General features: G+C 50.4%; 1 protein-coding gene across 2 annotated transcripts in view; it reads right to left on the reverse strand.

Moving 5' to 3' along the window:
• Window positions 1–14,955, reverse strand: part of ACOX2 (acyl-CoA oxidase 2, branched chain) — a 28,602-nt gene that overhangs the window by 9,323 nt on the left and 4,324 nt on the right. Inside the window, exons 6-13 of one of the 2 annotated variants that reach the window (XM_012638680.1) lie at window positions 14,350–14,469; window positions 13,911–14,026; window positions 13,061–13,233; window positions 11,020–11,182; window positions 9,337–9,527; window positions 7,528–7,707; window positions 5,444–5,549; window positions 1,109–1,326 (exon numbers count right to left, since the gene is read on the reverse strand). In XM_012638680.1, the coding sequence (XP_012494134.1) occupies window positions 1,109–1,326; window positions 5,444–5,549; window positions 7,528–7,707; window positions 9,337–9,527; window positions 11,020–11,182; window positions 13,061–13,233; window positions 13,911–14,026; window positions 14,350–14,469 (1,267 nt within the window). The remainder of the gene's footprint in view (window positions 1–1,108; window positions 1,327–5,443; window positions 5,550–7,527; window positions 7,708–9,336; window positions 9,528–11,019; window positions 11,183–13,060; window positions 13,234–13,910; window positions 14,027–14,349; window positions 14,470–14,955) is intronic. The other variant, XM_012638690.1, reaches the window with a different exon arrangement.

Raw genomic sequence — 14,955 nt, forward strand, 5'->3', positions numbered from 1 at the left:
TATATTTTTAGTTGTCCAGCTAATTTCTTTCTATTTTTAGTAGAGACGGGGTCTTGCTCTTGCTCAGGCTGGTCTCGAACTCCTGAGCTCAAACGATCTGCCCACCTCGGCCTCCCTGAAAAAGTTATGTTCTTAAGTTAGCGCATTTTTCATCTTATGGATGAAAAATATGGTAAATAATTTGTATTGTTTTACTCTCTAATTTTTCTAGTACCCTAGTGAGGTTGGGCTTTGGTTCTGATATGTTTTTAAAGCAATCATTTAGATTATAGAATAACAAGATGAAAACATTGCATTGGTATTTCACAACCCTAAATGGTACTACATTAAAGCTGCATTTAAAAGCTGTATTATTTATTGTTTTGCAAGTCAATACATGAATTACTGAGTTTAAAAAAAGTTTCATCTTGAAGCTGAGGGAGCATTAAAGTAAGTTTGCTAAACTTGGTAAGAATTTGCTTAAGCACATTCAATATAGACAGGGATATGTTTGAAACAAACAATACCTCAACGCTGACCTTAACATACAGGTTAAGAATGTATGCTCAGGGGTCAGATAGGCCTGAGATTGTACCTGGCTCCTCCTCTGGCTAATTGTGTGACACTGGGCAAGTTAACTCCCGTAAGCCTGAATTTCCTCCCCAGTAAAACAGGGAGATTAACAGTATTCATTTCAAAGGGCTGTAAGGATTAAATGAGATGATGTTTGTAAAAGCTTTTGGCACAGTGCCTGGCCCGGAAGTGCTCCTTAAATGTTAGCTATGATTAAGACTCATATTATTGGCACATATTATTCATATGTAGCATGCTTCATTTTATTCATATTCCTTAGATACTGATCCTATTTCCTGGACCATGTTGAAGAGTTCAATTGAATCAGCTACTTTATTCTTAAGCATTTTTATTTCTAATTTTTTTCATTTTTTTCTTTTATTAATTCATAATGCTTTATGTTGGTGTAATAATGCTAGGCTGTAAACCTCTCCAGGGCTGTTGCTGCATTTGCCAGACCCCACATTAATACGGGTTTGGAGTTTAAAGTGACGTGTGAACAGGGTCTAGGGTTATTCTCTGAAGGCCAACGTGGTTTGAAGTCTCAGCCACTCACCGGATCGGGAGGAACAGGTCCAGGTAGGCCGTTCTCACCATGTCCACCTGGGCCCCAGACAGGAAGCCATCATGGAGAAAGTCGCCTGAGTTCGTCAAGATACCATGTAGGGCATGGAGGTGACAGAGACGCTTGAGCACCTGCTGAATTGCAGGTTCATTTTCTAGTTTCTGCAGAGCTTCACTAAAACTCTTCACGGAGGTATAGTAGCAGTGCGCCTAGAGAGACGCACAGCTGTGTTAGCCACTGATTTCTGATTTCCAACTCTAGAAGTCATCCTGGAAGCTTGGCAAGACCGCTTGAATCAACTTGTCGCAGCCGTGTGTTTCCCAGCAGGCTGACAAGCAGCTGCCTTTTCTCCTAGCTCACTCTGGGTCTGACTGAGCCTTTTCATACGTGTCTTTGTGTATGTGTGTGTATGTTGAGGGCTGGTGGGCTTTGAAACTTGGCCATTGGTTTCTTCATTTTGCTTGGGGCAGCTTCAAGTAGGGTTGAAAGTAGAAAGAAAGAATATTGGAGGCTGGCTTTGGGACAGTGGAGGGCAACACCACTCTTCTCAAGAAAATAGCTATTGTCTGCCATGGTCAAGGCAGTGGTGTGCGTGTGTGCGCCATGGCGTGAGAAAGTGAGGGTTCAGATGCATATGGAAATTTATCCCAGCTAGAGCATAAACTCCTTAAGGTAAGCAGTGCTGTTATTTAGCCCATATGTAACAGTCTGTCTCTGTCAGTTGTTAAAATAATATTTTGGTACCTGTTGGTAAGTAACCACTGCCATCAACCCAGTGGAGAGCCCCTCTGCCAGATGGCCGCCTTCTCTGGGACTCCTTCTTTCTCCCCACAGCCTAGCAACTAAAGGATTAATGTCTGACCAAACAGAGGGCCTTCAGGGCCCTGCTTCCCCCAGGCCCACAGTCCTTTTTGATTGGTTGGTGCCCCTGTCCTATTGGTTTTAAATATTTTGAATATTCCCCTTCCCCAAGACAAGTGCACATAATTATTAATATTTTATCATGTAGGATGTGTGAGTTCCAGGAGGGTGAGAAAGGAAGAGAGAGAGTAGCGTTTTTCAAATCTGTATGTGCATACAGATCACCTGGGGATCTTGTCCAGATGTGGGTCCCAGGGTGAGCCTGAGACCATGCATTTCTAATGACTCCCCTGGGATGCCCGTGCTGCTGGTAGTGACTAAGTAGAAAGACTTAGAATGTCTTGGGGTTCAGAGGAGTTCACCCCGAGGGACAAGGGATGAGGAAAGGTCATTTCAGGCAGGGGGACCTTTGTGTGCAAAGGGCTGTGCTTTCAGGAAGCTGCCAGCAATTTAACGAGCAGAAGCGCTGGGGTATGATGCGGTAACGATGGAGGGACTGCGGGAGTTAGGGTGTCCGTGTACCTGGGACCCAGGTCGATGAAGGGCTGTGACTGACCTGGTTGGGGTTTTATTGTGTGGGGCCAGGGACTCTTCAGCAGGGCAGTGACCTGATCAGGTTTCTCACTTGGAAAGAACCTACATTTCCCAGGGGCCTCACACAGGTGCTGATAACTCCACTTTGCAGCGCAGACCTGGTGCGCTCACAGCCACGCGGGGCTTGCAGCGTTGGCTTGTGGAACATGAGCACATGTGCTGTGCTGCCTCTGCTGGTGCTGGCAGCCTTTGGTGCTCACACTGGGTCCAGCTTGGCAGAACTGGAGACTCACATTTCTTTTACCTAAGCCCTGTTTTCTCCGTCCTAATCTGAGGGCCACAGTCTCAGATGCTCAAGGCTCTGGGTTGAGGAGTGGGGTGATGGAAAGCTACCCGAGGGCCTGGGCCTCTGCCTTGGAAAGCAGGATGGGACTAGAGGGAGAAGGTGGCCTACATGCTTTGGGGAAAGGCCGAGCAGAACCTTGGCACCATTCTCTGAACACAGTGAACTTTATTTACTCTGTATGTGTGTTGGTTTAAATCCTGGCTCCTGTCTAATTTGGGGGTGAGGATGGGATATATAACACTTATGTGCTAGGTGCCTGAATTTTACATGTATTAACTCATTTAATCTTCATCATAATCCTACAAAGTAGGTACTGTTATCAGCTCCATTTTGCAAATGAAGAGATTGAGGCTCTGAAAGGTTAAGTTTCTTGCCCAAGGTCACATGACTGGTAAGTAGTGGCAACGGGATCCTAACTGGGCTGTGTTCCTAGCTGCTACCCTGTTGCCAAAGCCATGGGAAACCGAGGCTGGATTACAGTGAGTACCAGCATTTGCTCCAGTGGTCCTGGGGACAGACATCCTGCTGGGCAGAGCCTAAGATTATAGGACCAGAGCCTGTCAGTGCCAAAAGGGCTTTTCCATGCTCCTTTGTTTTACGGACAGGGAAGTTAAAGCCCAGGGAGGGAAAGGGCTGCCAAAGTCACACAGAGCTGGGACCAGAACTTAGCCCATGGCTCCTCCTCATCTCCCCCTCTGTCAATGGGCCACGTCCCCCAAGTTGCAGTCATTCTCTACCTGCACATTTACGGTTTCCAGAGGGGACCCAGGTGGGTGCTTGAGCTTTTTGTAGAGTAGATAACCCCCACGAAAGCACAGAAAGCCCTATCTGTCATGACCTCAGAGACTCAGCTTGGTCACCACCACCCCAGCACTTGCTCTTCTCCCTCAGGCTGGCTGAGCTTCCTGCCCTTGGCACCCCCAGAGCTTGGGGCTCACCTCAGTCACTCATCACACCCTCCATGGTGTGTGGGAAAGGACAGCATCTTTGACTTGGCTGTTTCCTACCTCTGGGACTTTACTCCTCTGAATTCTCTTTCCATGCCCTTAAGATGGCGATGACGCTCGGCTCCCTCACAGGGCTGTGTGTGTCAAGTGAAGCAGCCCTGGCAAGCAGTATCTGGGCCCTTTGCAGGCAGGGCTTAGGTTTGGAAGACAGACAAATGGGCAACTGTGGGTCCTGTTTGGTAATTTGGGGGAAGCCTTGGCTAACCCTCTCTGTTGATGGGACATTTAGCACAGCAGGTGCTGCCCCCGCGTTGGACTGAGCAGAACTGAGGGTTGCAGAGTTAACAGCAGCACCGGCGGGTGGGGTGGAGGTGGTGGGTCAGCAGGGGGTACTCATGCCCAGACTGCCCAGCTCAGCCCACCCCCAAGGGCCTCTATACTCCTTCAGGGCTCTCCTGTTTGAAGGCTGCCATTTTCTGGGCCTGGGGCCTGAGGATTGGAGTGATCACTTTAGTTTTCCAGTTGCTGGCAGGGCCAGAGTCCCAGCTGCCTAAGCTAGAACTCAGGAGTCATTCTTACCCTTTCCTACACCGTCACTCACTGAGTCCTGTCCCTTCCATCTGTCCACTTCTCTCTATACCCTCCTCCAAGTTCATGGTCAGGACCACCCTCAGTCCTGGCCCAGACCACTGATGCTCCCTCCCAACTGGCCTCTAGCTTCTGGTCCTTTCCTCCCTCTGTACCCTGCACGATTCTTCTAGAATGCAACTCTGATCACTTCACTCTCCTGATACAAACTCGGCACAGTCTTCCCAATGCAATGAAAACAAAACCCAAACTTCTCACAATGGCGCAGAAGGTCCCAGGCCTTGCCTATCTCTCCTCTTTCTCCTCCCTCCCTTCCTTCCTCTCCTTGTTTCAGTCTTCCTCCTGTAGGTCCTCCTTGGAAGTGTTTGCATTTCAAACCAAGCACCATGCCACTCCTTGCCTCCTCCTTTTGCATACGCTGTTCCCTCTGCCTGGAAACCTTCCTCTGGGAAGCTGCCACCCATGACCCTTGGTTATTTCAGCTCATCCTTTAAGTCTTAGCCTATTTGCTGCTCCTTCTGTTAAGCATTTCTGACTCCCAAAGGTGGGCAGAGATGCATCTGCTCTACGGTCCCATCACAGCCTACATTTCCCTGTCATGGTGCTTCCTTGCTTGTGGCTGTGTCTGGGCAGTGGCTTCACTGTCAAGCACCCAGCCCCGTGCCTGGGTTCTCAAATATTTGCCAACTGATGGTAAATTATGCACAAACACAAAACATAGTGAAATTGAATCAGACATCCAAGAATTGCCTGTGGGGCTAAGGGGAGACTTGACCTGCTTTTCTGTCTGGGAGGAAATATTTGAACAACCTGAAGCAAATCCAATAACACTGCCTCATTACCTTTTCCCCTAAGAGCTGCCAGCAAGATTGCTTTGGAGTTAAGTCCTTTAATTAAAATAACCCTGGACTAAAGCCTTGGAAGTGAAATGAGGGCAGCGGCCACCGAGCAGGGCTGGGGAATAATGGCAGAGCTTGGATTTTCCCAGCAGGGTAGCCTGCCTGGGAAACAAAACGGGTCCCTTTCAGCTTCAGCTGATGGACAGCTCACCTTAGCAGCCTGGAGGAGTATGACAGTGGTCTGGTTCCAGGCCTCGTGCTGGTCCGCCCCAGATTGCATCAGGGTCTGTAAATGATGTACCGAATCCTTTATGAGCCTGCAGACCAAAGAAAAAGAGGTTCAGCTTCCTGACTGAGTGGAAAATGTAACTGATGGGCTGCCTGGGGTCCCTCAGCAATAGACATAATTCTTATTTATTGACCACTTATGTGTCATAGAGCTAAATGCCTGATACTCATTATCTCTTTAACCCTTTTAAGGGCAGACATTCCCAATTTGCAGGGGGGAGTCTAAGAGAGGTTAACTAACTTGTCCAGGGTCAGAATTTAGACTTTTTTTTTCTTTCTTAATCTATATTAATTTTTTTACTTTTTAAAAAAATGATAGGACTGTTTTTTAAAATTTATTTATTTATTTATGTTTTTGAGAAAGTCTCACTCTGTTGCCCGGGCTAGAGTGCCGTGGCATCAGCCTAGCTCACAGCAACCTCAAACTCCTGGGCTCAAGCGATCCTCCTGCCTCAGCCTCCTGAGTAGCAGGGACTACAGGCATGCGCCACCACACCTGGCTAATTTTTCTATTTTTAGTAGAGACAGGGTCTCACTCTTGCTCAGGCTGGTCTCCAACTCCTGAGCTCAAGGGATCCTCCTGCCTCGGCCTCCCAGAGTGCTAGAATTACAGGTGTGAGCCACCACACCTGGCCTGGATTTGTTCTTAATCACCATGTTGTGAAGCCTCAAGGCCATAGGCCAGGAGCTGTCCCCTCTTTCCAATGCAGATTCTATCCTGATGCCACTGTTTTCTGGCCATTCTGTTGACTGACTGCCTATGGCCTGAGCAAGGAGAATGTTTTTTCTCCAAAGGCTGGTGAGGCCTGTCAGTCACCCGCCTGCTGCAAGTCCTACTCAAGGGACCTGAAAACAAAAACAAAACCAACCCTTGTTCTCCAAACCGCTAAATTAGTCATTTGCCATTTTATTAAGCTCAAATCCCCTTTTATTTTCTATTCCCTGTCCATCCACCCATGACCCTTGGAATTTGTGTGTAAAGCAAACTGTTTATGAAGCAATATTTATTTTGCTTCACCAGGGAATAGATAAGCAGATGTCACGTTGAGTTCCAAGCAAAGAGAAATATCATGGCATTTTAATGACCCTGAGCCATCTTATTTTTCCTTCCTCAACTCTCCCAGCTAAAGTGCTCGCTCTCTGAGGCCTGAGGGTTTTTATCTGACTGGTTTATTGATAGATCCCTAGTGCCGAGAACAGTGCCTGGCATGTTGTAAGCACTTAATAAATATTTTTGGAATAAGGAAATGAATGTCCCAAGTTGCTTTTGATCTTGAAATAACTATTAAACATCTCTGGGATCACAAGTGTGGGATATAAGACCTCTTAGCATATACTGAAAATATTTTTGTTTTGTTATTCCAGTTTGTTTTTGGTGTTTTAATTTGAGTCAGGGTTCAGAAGACTTCCTTTTTATGTAGGAAATCCTTTTGTCTTTTCCTTGGTGGTGTCTATGCTTGGGCTGGACCTGTCTTCATCCCCAGCCGCTGACATATTTGGTCATTCCTGACATAGCCTGCACGATTCACCTGACAATATTTGTTGAATGACAGAATAGATGAGTCGTTGGTTTTGTCCGTGTTCCCTGGAGCCTACTAGACCCTGGAAATAACCCTTGATGTAGCCGTATTTTTGAAAGTTATTTTTAGATTATAGGATATTTCAAACATATGGGTATTGCTTTATTAGTATTTGCCTATTGATACATTTGTAGTATTTACATATGGGTACATACGTTGTACTGTAAATCACCACGGGGACCTAAGGATTTTTAAAATTCCTTTCACTGGCTAGAGAGGTGATGTCCTCTACTGCTGTGACCAGGATGGGGAAATGATGGTGGTCGACGGCCGATGGGCGGCAGGACCCGAGAGGACTGGGGAGGCGAGGGGTGGGGTGGTTTTCAGAAGTGTATACACGAATGTCCATGCAATAACTCCCACAGGTCCTAGTGTGGGAAGCAGCCTACCCCCAGGTGGGATGGTGGATGTCTTAGCACTGGCTTACCTGGTTGCCACGTGAGCCCAGGCCGTGGTATAGAGCTCCGGGCAGAGGAAGTCGGCTGCCCTCTGGGCTGGGCACCTGGACAGATCAGGTGCAGTAAGATACGCGACAGATGAAGGAAGAGACCTCTGTGATGTGGATCCAGGGGACACCTGAGCCTGCCGGTAGCTCTTCACCAGAAACCTGGGGGGTGGCGGGGGGGGATGGAGGGTGGAGGCAGGTGAGAGGTGGGGGCGCTCTGTGGGACAGCCCAGCACCCCGCACTCCCAGAGACAGGCATGCTTATCCTGGCTTCAGGCTTCACACGGGAGAGCTAGCGTCACCCAGGCCTCAGCCCAGTGTCCTCCTGATGGGTACCCCTTGCTCCAGAGCCCCTCATGCCATCCTACTGCGTGAGCACGCCGACAAGGGAAACGGCTGCGGAGCTGCGGCAGACACTCTGAGATCCCGAACATAAACCCTTTTGAGATCTGAGCAAACAGAATATTTTCTGTCAAGATCTTCTGATTCGGGGATTTATGATGACTTATACAGTGACTATGTGGAAATTAAATTTTCTTAGCTGAGAAAGGGTAGATGCAAGAATGCTAACACAAGTCGGAGGATTATGGGTGACTCTCAGAGGCTGCCTTCTGATAACCTAGTGGTTATAGGATCTGGGCTCAGACAAGCCCGGATTCCCATGCAGCTTCCCCGAGACCGTGTGATACTGTGGAAGTAGCTTCACCTCCCTAAGTCTCCATCTCTAGATGGTGATGGTAATTCTCACCTGATAGGAGGGTTGTGAAAACCGAATGAGATAACATTTGGGAAGTACTTGGCATGGTGCTGGGCACCAAGTACCTAATATATGCTATTGCATTCCTTTTGTAATTTGGAAAAAAAACCCCAATAAATGTTATGTTTTTTTAAAAAATCCAGTAAATGTTTTATATCATATTTGCCAGTGAACTCCTTTCTCCCTGCATAAAGAAGCATTTGCCGTGTTTAGCCACCTGAGAATAGGTGAGTGTGAGGGGCTCTGTCAGCCTTGAGACCCCACAGACGTAAGAGGGATGAGAGGAAACCGCCTGTGTGGAGGAGGCCCACTCGGCCATCGCTTCCTGCCTCAGGCTGGAGCCCGTGTGTGCAGGCTCTGTGCCAAGCCTGGGGATGCTGCGGCGAGCAAGGCAGCTGTGGCCCCTGCCCTCAAGGAACTCCTGATCTAGTTAGGAAGCAGAGCTGGAAAGGTAAACGGAAAAAAAAAAAAAAAAGACAATTATAGGCGATGAAACTGTTGCAAAGGAAGCAAGGCAGTGTTGAGCAGGAGGGAAGCAAGTACAAAGTCCGTGGTGGGAGAGAAGTGTGTGGCTGGCAGAAGTGAGCAGAGGCAGGAGGTGTGAGAGCAGGATGGGCAGGGAGGCAGGCGTCAGGTCGTAAGGACCTTGCAGGCCACAGTATGGAGAGAGGCATTTTCCTGTGAGCAGTGGGAAACCACTAAAGAATTTTAAGCAAGAGAAAGATGTGATCTTCTCCAGGCTTTGAAAAGATTCCTCTGGCTGCCTGGGGAGCAGTGGGGTGGGGTAGCAGCAGGAGACCAGGGAGGAGGCTGAGGCCGCTGTCTAGGTGGGAGGGTGGTGGCCTGGCTGGAGCAGCAGCGGATCTGAGGGGAAGCCGGCAGATTAGAGACAAACTGTGGGAACTGGACAGCCCCCAAATGCTGCTTCCCACAGTCCGCTCCCTTTGTGGGCATCAGCCAGAAGCCTCAACCCAAGCAGAAATGTGGCATGTCCCGAGGGCTTGGGCAGAGGCCTGGGCCAGTCTGGACCTTACCTGGCCACCTGCAGGTAGAGCACTGTGTTCTCACCCTCGTAGTAGGAGGATGCCGACACTCTGGTGACCAGTGATGGCAGGCCACTCAGCTTTGAGTATCCGTGTCCGCCACAGGCCCTGCAGCACATCTCGGCTCCCTGGATGCAGAAGTCTGCTATCATGGCCTTTGCACCTGTGCTCAGTGCGTGGAGCTGTGAGGACAGGAAGAGGGGCCAGGCGGCGTAAGGGTGGCCCTTCGTTTCCCACTTACTGAGCATTTACCGCGTGCCAAGCACGGCTCTGTGAGGGAAGAAGGGTTTCCTCAGCTCACAACTTTATGAATGAGGAGGCTGAGACTCAGAGAGGTTATGTGACTCACCCAAAGTAACACAATTAGGCAATGTCGCCGTAGCGGCAATAAGAACAAAGGAAGACCTGGCCTGGACAGTGTCTCCAGGATCTCGGGAATAGGGCGCTACCTGGATTGGGCCCACCATCCTCCAGGAGTTATGGATTTTGCTGGCAAGCAGAGGTTTTGGAAAGCTGGCCTGTGAGGATGGGTGTCCACTGTCAACCCACTTCCTGGGTTGTGGGAGGGTGCTGCGGTCTGAATGTGTCTGCCCAAAATTCGTATGTTGAAATCTTGACCCCCAAGTGGTATTAGGAGGTGGCGGGGGCCTTCGGGAGGTGATCAGGCCATGAGGGTGGAGCCGCGCTCATGCATGGGATTAGTGCCCTTATGAAAGAGGCCTGAGACAGACTCCTCCTCCCTTCCACCACGTGAGGACACAGTGAGAAGGTACCATCTATGGACCAGGAAGCAAGCCCTCACCAGACACCAAATCTGCTGGTGCTTTGATCTTGGACTTCTCAGCCTCCAGAATTGTAAGAGATAAATTTCTATTGTTTATAAGCTACCAGTTTATATTATTTTGTTATATTGGCCCCAACAGAAGAGCTGTCAGGCAGCAGGTCTGATTTGAGTGTTTGGTTCTTGAAAGCCTCTACCCATCTTTCAAACTTTCAAGTCCTTGAGAAAAAGGTCGTGTCCCTTTACCTCTCCATGCCTCTGTTTCCTCATCTGTAAAATGGGGATATAAATGGTGCCTACTCTACAGTTGGAAGGATTAATGAAGCAATTCTTATAAAGCACCGTGCCTGGACAGACTGAATCTGAGCATGTATGTAATTCTACAGTGTTTTATCCTAAACCTTTGGGCCAAATCTGTTTAGGAATCAGAATACTTTTTGAATTTTAGAAAGGTAAAGCGGGCATTTAAGGTATATTATATATGATACCCCCAGTGGGGTTTGGGGCAGCGTTAGTGATTAAACACTAAGCAGGATTAATAATCCTGCTGCAAAATGTATTCACACTCGGTGGGATAAATTAGGTCAGTTCATGTCAAACTATGCCACCAAATGAGTTCCAAACAACTTTCAGTTTTCAGGACTTTTGGGGTTTCAGATGCACATCAGGGATTGTGGACCTGTGTTCTCTATAGATTATTTCCTCTGACATTTGTGTAGCTGTCTCTGGGGGCCAGGTATGAGTAAATTTGTCTATCACCCAGATACCCTGGGATGTTGGGGGGCTGGGGGGGGCGGGAAGGGCCCAAGGGAGCAGGGCTGTGGCTGCTTCCCAGTGAGCAGGGCGACTTCACCCGCTGTCCCAGTGCCTGCCCCTCAGCAGACAGCAGGTACCTCAGGCAGGAGGCTGAAGTCTCTGTCCAGAATGGCATTGTAGGAGCGCCGGAAGAATTCCAAGATGCTGACTGCCAGGAAATGGAAGGCGTAACTCATGGCCAGCTGAGGAAAGAGTCTGTGCTGCTGTGTCTGGTAGTCCAGGATTTTTGCTTCTGGGTCACTGAGGGGAAAAGAAGCTGAAGATTTAGAAGATAGCTACTGGCCATGTCCATCCTCCTATATCCCCAACACCATAAAAACCTTTAAGACAGACAGTTCCGCATAACTCTTTGCAAAACTTGGCCTGAGCTGACATGAGGCCATTAATAACCTCTCAAAATCCCATCTAACATGACAGTCCACACGTTTCATGGCAGAAATCGACATGTTTGCTTACTGCCCGCTGTGGGGGCCGGTTAACAGAATGCCAGCATACACGCTGTATTATCCTAAAATCTGAAAACTTCTGAATTCCAACACATCTGGTCCCAAGGATTTCAGGCGAAGAGCGGTGGCCCTGCACCCCTGATGATTTGGCCCTGTGACCTTTCGCTGCCCACGTGCTCAGAAATATGTCAAGCCTCAGCAATAACTTAGGATGTGAGCTCAGGTCTGGTGGGACCCCAAGGAAGGGACTGCATCTCTGCCTTGCCCATGGCTGTGTTCTCAGTGCCCGAGACCGTGTCCAGCACACAGGGGCCATGCAGTAACTGCAGATTGAAAGAGGGTGTGATTATGAGAAGCCCCCACAGAGGGCAGGGACCTGGGGGCTCCTCTCTGGGGCAGCAGCTCCTTACCCAACACGTCCTTCTTATAACCATCCTGGGAACATTTCTGCAACCCAGACAAATGGGCTGCAAGCAGGACATAGCAGCAGCAGCTTCTTCCCAGCAGCCCTGTCCTCCAGAGAGACTCCCTCGGCCAGGATCCTAAAGCCCAGCTTGAGGGTGCTGTGGGTTTGCCAGAGGAAAGGCCCCCAGGCCAAGGGCCAGGTACATCTTACTGCATTTCACCCTCGACGCCACCCTGAAGGGCCGCTCCTGCCACACGCATTTTGTAGATGAGGAAGCTGAGGGACAACGAGGTGAGGTGGCCGAGCCGTGCAGCAGGCTTGCCTGGCTTCCAGCCCTCAGTCCGCCTTGCATCAGCCTCATTCTGGGCCCTTGAGCCCCCGGCATGAGAACCCCAGGCTCTCAGGCCGGATGTTCTTAAGTTCCAGTCCTGCTGATCTCACCCTTTTCGGGTTAGAAAACTGAGACCCAGCGAGGGCAAAGGATTTGCCCAGGGTCAGTCAGCAGAGCTGGGATGAGAACTGTCAGAACAACAAGTTCAGTCATGCTGTGACCCTCTAATCCTAGTCTCACTCCGTTTTGCTGCACCCTGCGGGGGTGTGGAGGGTGTCCATCGGGACATGTTTATTCTAAAGCATTATTTGTTGTTTACCTGAAATTCACATTTAACTGAGTGTCCTGTATCTGGAGACCCTGTGTGTGTGCACACACGCATGTGCATAGGTTAAAACAGAGGATACGGTCGGTCCTTGCTATTCTGTGCCTGGGAGTGGAGGGAGTGGTGGCCAGACACACCGAGCACAGCAAAAGGCATCCGGACTTAGACGTACCACAGTCAGATGCTCAGTCAAGCCAGACAGAATGAGTTCTGCCACATACAGCCTGATATGACAGTTGGGCTTTGCCAGACACGACCTGACAAGACAAACTCAGCCAGTCACAGTCTGGCTGACCCAGACTCACTCTATCCGCCACAGCTGTGCAGAACAAGTGGGACTTGGACACGGCCAAAGGCACAACCACACAGAGCCTGATGGGGCCAGACGCTGAGAGACACGGGTTGGGCCAGCTGGGTTAGAGGGAGCCAGAGAGACCCCACCGACATGCCCAGATAGGGCCAGATCCAGGAAGCTTTTGTGTGTGGGTGTGTTTGGGGGTGGTGGGGGAGGAAATGCCTGCTTCCAGCACCCCAGTGGTGTCAGGGGGCGGGCATGGTGGGACTGAGAGGTAGCCAGGTTTGCTGTGCTTAGCCTCTGGGCACCCCTTGCCTGGGCCGGAGCCGGGATTGGCGGCGTATGACCGAGTAGCGCGTGGCGATGACGCAAGCCTTCTGCAGCAGGGGGAGGATCTCTCCCAACAGAATTTCCACCCGTGTCACCACCATGGAAAGATAGTTGCTCTGTTCTGTCCCAAGCTTGATGTAGGTGCCATCTGGCAAGACCTGTGTGGGACAAGGATGGGGTCGGGGTCTGAGCCAAGTCCCCCCATCCTGCCCCACCCCAAGAACTGTGGGCCTGCACAGCTGGCGGGTGCCACGCTCCTCAACCTTATCTGGAGCAGACAGTGGCCGTCAGCCGGGATGTTAAAATACCAGACGCTTCTGTGCTGCTTGCTCACTAGACACGTCCCCAAGTGCCCTGGTTCATAGCTCCTCTCTTGGGACACCCTGGACCTCCTCATCACCCACAACTAAAGGGATAATGCCTGGCAGAACTGGGACCTTCGGAACTCTGCCAGCACTCTGGCTGGCGTCTGCTCAGTGACTGGTTGTGTCCAGACCTCACTGTGGGTAAATACTATGCATATCACCTTCAGCCTTGTCCCTCTCCTGGGATTGCCTTGCCAACCCCACCCCCCACGATTGCTCTGCCATCCCATGTCATGAGCATTTACACATGAGAAGTCTCGGGCTCGGAGAGACGAAATGACTTGCCCAAGATCACACTGCTCCTAAGCTGGGGTTTGACCCCAGTCTATGGGACACCAGAGCCTCTTTGGGTGGGGGTATGTGACCAAAACTCAGCTCTATGGATGAGGACCCAGGGCCAGCATCAGCCTGCACAGAACACAGGTCCCTTCTCCAGGCAGTGCAGGTCCCCTGCTCCCCAGGGTCCTGACCCGTGCAAAGCGATTCAGCATGTTCTCCCTCGGGACTCGCACATGGTCCAGTCGCAGGAAGCCATTGTCCAATTGATTAAAGCTCATCTTGGGCCCGATGTCCCCAACAGTGATTCCTAGAAGGAGATGGAGATGAGAACACCCATCAGTTGAACGCTTGCTATGTGCCAGGTGTCACACATGCATTCCAGCTCACAGCCGCCTGTGACATCGGTGTTATCACACCTGTTTTACAGGAGAGCAAGCTGAGGTCAGGAAGATTCTGATTCTTGCTCAGAGTCACCAACCAGTTAGCACCAAGTCTTCCCAACTGGACCCCTCCCTGCCCAAAGGAGAGACGTGTCTCAGCTTCTCCCGTGGACCTCTGGGGCCCCAAGACAGGGAGGCCTGGTAGGGTCTCCTCCTGGCAGGGGTCCTTGAGGGAGCAGCATGGGCTTACCTGGCAGCGGGCTGTGGTCCTCAAGGCTCCGGACGGGCACAATAAAGGCGTGCATGCCCCGCCGGGCTCCTGAGCAGATCAGCTGGGCCAGGACCAGGGCATGCGTGGCCGACCGTCCCACTGAGGGCAGAGAGATGAGAGGCCCATCACAGGACGACCTGTGCATTGCTGCCTGCCAAGCCAGCCTCCTGGGGCTGGGGTCACTGATGGGGCCCTAAGTCACGGGTCACAGAGAGAGGGAATTGCCCCCAAAGAATCAGACCTAGCAGTGATTTGGCAAAGGCAAATGAAATGAGTGAGATTCTGCCCCCCCAAACTCCTAATCAATCACCGTCATCAACCTCATGATGATGAATGCAGGTAATCACCACTCATCACAATCCAGGTGGTGCTCTTACAGGGCAGGTGCGAGGAAGTCCCATTTTCCCAATAAGGAAACTGAGGCTCAGAGAGTGGAGTGACACCCTGAAGGTAACTGGCCTGGAGGGGACAGAGCTGGGATTTGAACCCTGGTCTGCCTGATCTTGAAGGTTGGTTTCTTTTCTCTGTACTTTTGACAGTGGTTATTCATTCTCTCTCTCTCTCTCTCTCTCTCTCATTTCTCTT

The sequence above is a fragment of the Propithecus coquereli genome, unplaced genomic scaffold (genome assembly GCF_000956105.1).
Source record: "Propithecus coquereli isolate 6110/MARCELLA unplaced genomic scaffold, Pcoq_1.0 Scaffold1, whole genome shotgun sequence".
NCBI classification, from domain to species: Eukaryota; Metazoa; Chordata; class Mammalia; order Primates; family Indriidae; genus Propithecus; species Propithecus coquereli.